Source organism: Fukomys damarensis, unplaced genomic scaffold (genome assembly GCF_012274545.1).
Source record: "Fukomys damarensis isolate Sample0158 unplaced genomic scaffold, DMR_v1.0_HiC HiC_scaffold_38, whole genome shotgun sequence".
Lineage (NCBI taxonomy): Eukaryota > Metazoa > Chordata > Mammalia > Rodentia > Bathyergidae > Fukomys > Fukomys damarensis.
Window position 1 is genome coordinate 36,223,962 of NW_022900950.1, and position 2,696 is coordinate 36,226,657.

General features: G+C 42.1%; 1 protein-coding gene across 1 annotated transcript; it reads right to left on the bottom strand.

Annotated features, from left to right (window-relative positions):
• Positions 1–318: 318 nt before the first annotated feature.
• Positions 319–846, bottom strand: LOC104862150 (ras-related protein Rab-2B-like). The gene has a single exon (XM_033759980.1). It carries the CDS (start codon positions 829–831, stop codon positions 319–321), a length of 513 nt encoding a protein of 170 aa, XP_033615871.1. The 5' UTR covers positions 832–846.
• Between the last annotated feature and the right edge of the window lie 1,850 nt (positions 847–2,696).

Below are 2,696 nucleotides of genomic sequence, written 5' to 3' on the forward strand. Positions count from 1 at the left end.
ACTTACCCTTACTCCTAGTGGGGAGCAGAATGTGTATTCTTATGAAGTTATTTTTGAACTACCTTGACGATCAACTTTGAACCTCACATTTTATAAACTGAGGATGAAAAGAGCCCTAATCTATAGGGAATGCTCATGTCCCTGAAGGAGGACAGGTCAGTAAGGGCACCAATTCTCCCCTGGTCTTTAAGTGGAAAGGCAAACATCACACCTTAAGAGAGGCTGTACTCAGCCAAAACGAGTAAGACCTCTTTCTTTAAGCTATTGAACTGACACTGTTCCAGGAAGGGGGGAAAACAAAAAGGTCGGGCCAGATGTTTAGCAGCAGCCGGAGTCAGACCCCACATCCCGAGAGTTCCGCTGGCAGGCATCCAGTCCGGCTGATGTTAAAATTGACTGCTGGGGCCCAATCTTGATGCCATTTGCCTCATTGTGAAAATCAAATAAACCCTGTTGGATCTTCCTATAGATTTCTTTGGCTGAGTTAATGAAGGCCTCTTCAACATTAAAGGCACTTTTGGCTGAAGTTTCCATGAATATTAATCCATGCACCCAAGCAAAGGCCTCTCCTTCCTCTCTCTTCACATCCCTATGGGACTCTAAATCACTCTTATTCCCAATTAGCATGATAACCATATTGGAGCTGGAGTGTTGGCGGGCGTCTTCTAACCATGAGGTCAGGTGATTGAAAGTTTCACGCCTTGTAATGTCATACACAAGGAGTGATCCCTCTGCTCCCCTGTAGTAGAAACAGGTGATAGAACAGAAGGATTCTTGCCCGGCTGTATCCCAGATTTGTAATTTAATCTGTTTTCCATCAACATTGACCATAGAAGCCCCAAACTCCACACTTATTGTGAGGTCATGGACGGGCTGGAACCGCTTATCTGTAAACTGCAGGAGGAGACATGACTTCCACACACCTGAAGGAGGATTCCTGTTTGGGAATTTCTAAGTGATGTCAACCCATACATAACATATACATAACAATGCTGACTGTGTCATGATAGATTGGCAATCAAATTTATCACTAGTAGATGGAATATAAGTCAGGGAAAGTCAGATATTTGAGCCTAAAAGTTTATTACCATAAACAACTTTAGCCTGGAAGTTGCCATTATGGTGAGATGTTTTCCAGTTTTGTATCTCTGAAGACCTGTACACTTGGAAAACATGAATACATTTAATGTACCATGAAGTTAGCAATGAGTATTACAAACCAGGTTGGAACTGTCCAAGGAGGCAGCTCTGACCCATTGTTTTTCTTTTCTTTATTTCAGTACTGGACTTGAACTCAGGACCTTGTGCTTGTGAGGCAGGTGCAGGGCCACTGAGCTAAATCCCCAGCCCTGCCCCATTGTTTTTCATTGACCAGTCTTGATGTCTCTGATAGTTATGAAGAAAAGCTCATGTCCCAGTATCACTTTAAGAAGCAAGAGCTAAAATATTTGTCTAAAAGCTCCAGTTAGACCTAAGAGGAGAGTTGGGACAAGGAAGAGTGTTTTCAGGTTGTTACATTGTAAATTTGGCTGGCTCTTAATTCTCCAAGTCAATTTTGAAAGTGTCTTATCTCTGCTGAAGTAGCAGAACAAATTAATCCTGTAATTGTAGTCTAGGACTTTACAAGGCACAAAATATGTTTTAAGCATATCAATTAAAAATACTCAAATTGGAAGCCAAAAGTAAATTTACCAATTTTTGTTTCCCTAGGCCTTTCTGTTTTTTATTTTCAGTTTGTAGAGGAAGGCAGCAACATGGGCTGCTACAAGACAGTGCTGCTGCAATAGAGTGGCAGGAGGACAAGGGAGAAGGGGTAGAAAGTTGAGCTACTTCAATGGATCTCTGAGCTGTATCTGAAGCTGTGTTGATGATGGCTCGAGAGAGGTAGGAGGAAGCCAATGTCGGGGATGGACCAGGGTTTGAATTTAAGGGGTTAAGTGTGGGTTATGAAAGGATAAAAAGTTTTTTCCAGTAAGAGTGTCTGGTGGGCGGAGTAAATTTGACAGAGAGGGACATGAACAGAGAGTGAAGAAAGCCTGAGAAGGAAGGAAAGAAAGAAAGAAAGAAAGAAAGAAAGAAAGAAAGAAAGAAAGAAAGAAAGAAAGAAAGAAAGAAAGAAAGAAGGAAGGAAGGAAGGAAGGAAGGAAGGAAGGAAGAAAGAAAGAAAGAAAGAAAGAAAGAAAGAAAGAAAGAAAGAAAGAAAGAAAGAAAGAAAGAAAGAAGAAAGGAAGGAAAGAAGGAAGGAAGGAAGGAAGGAAGGAAGGAAGGAAGGAAGGAAGGAAGGAAGGAAGGAAGGAAGGAAAGAGGGCCTCGGGATTTAGCTCAGTGGTTCCGGCAACTGCTTTTCAAATTCAAGGACCTGAGTTTGATCCCCAGTACAAAAAAAAAATAATAAGAAGAAAAGAAAAGAAGAGAAAGAGAAAGCAAGCAAGCCAGCCTGACATCCCTTACCACCACATTTATCAAGGTATTCTTTAGAAGGCAACCCAAAGGGGTCCATCTTCCATCCTACTCCATTCTCTCTGGAAATCCACCAAAAATTCAGTCCTGTAGGACCTCGTAAGGATCTGGGATTCTCTATGTGGCCCAACTGAAAGGGAATAGTGACACTCAACAATTAGGCCACACACACACCGAGAGGTCTGACTGGAGATTTTATTCAAGGGATGGGAGGAGAGAGAGAGAGAGAGAGAGAG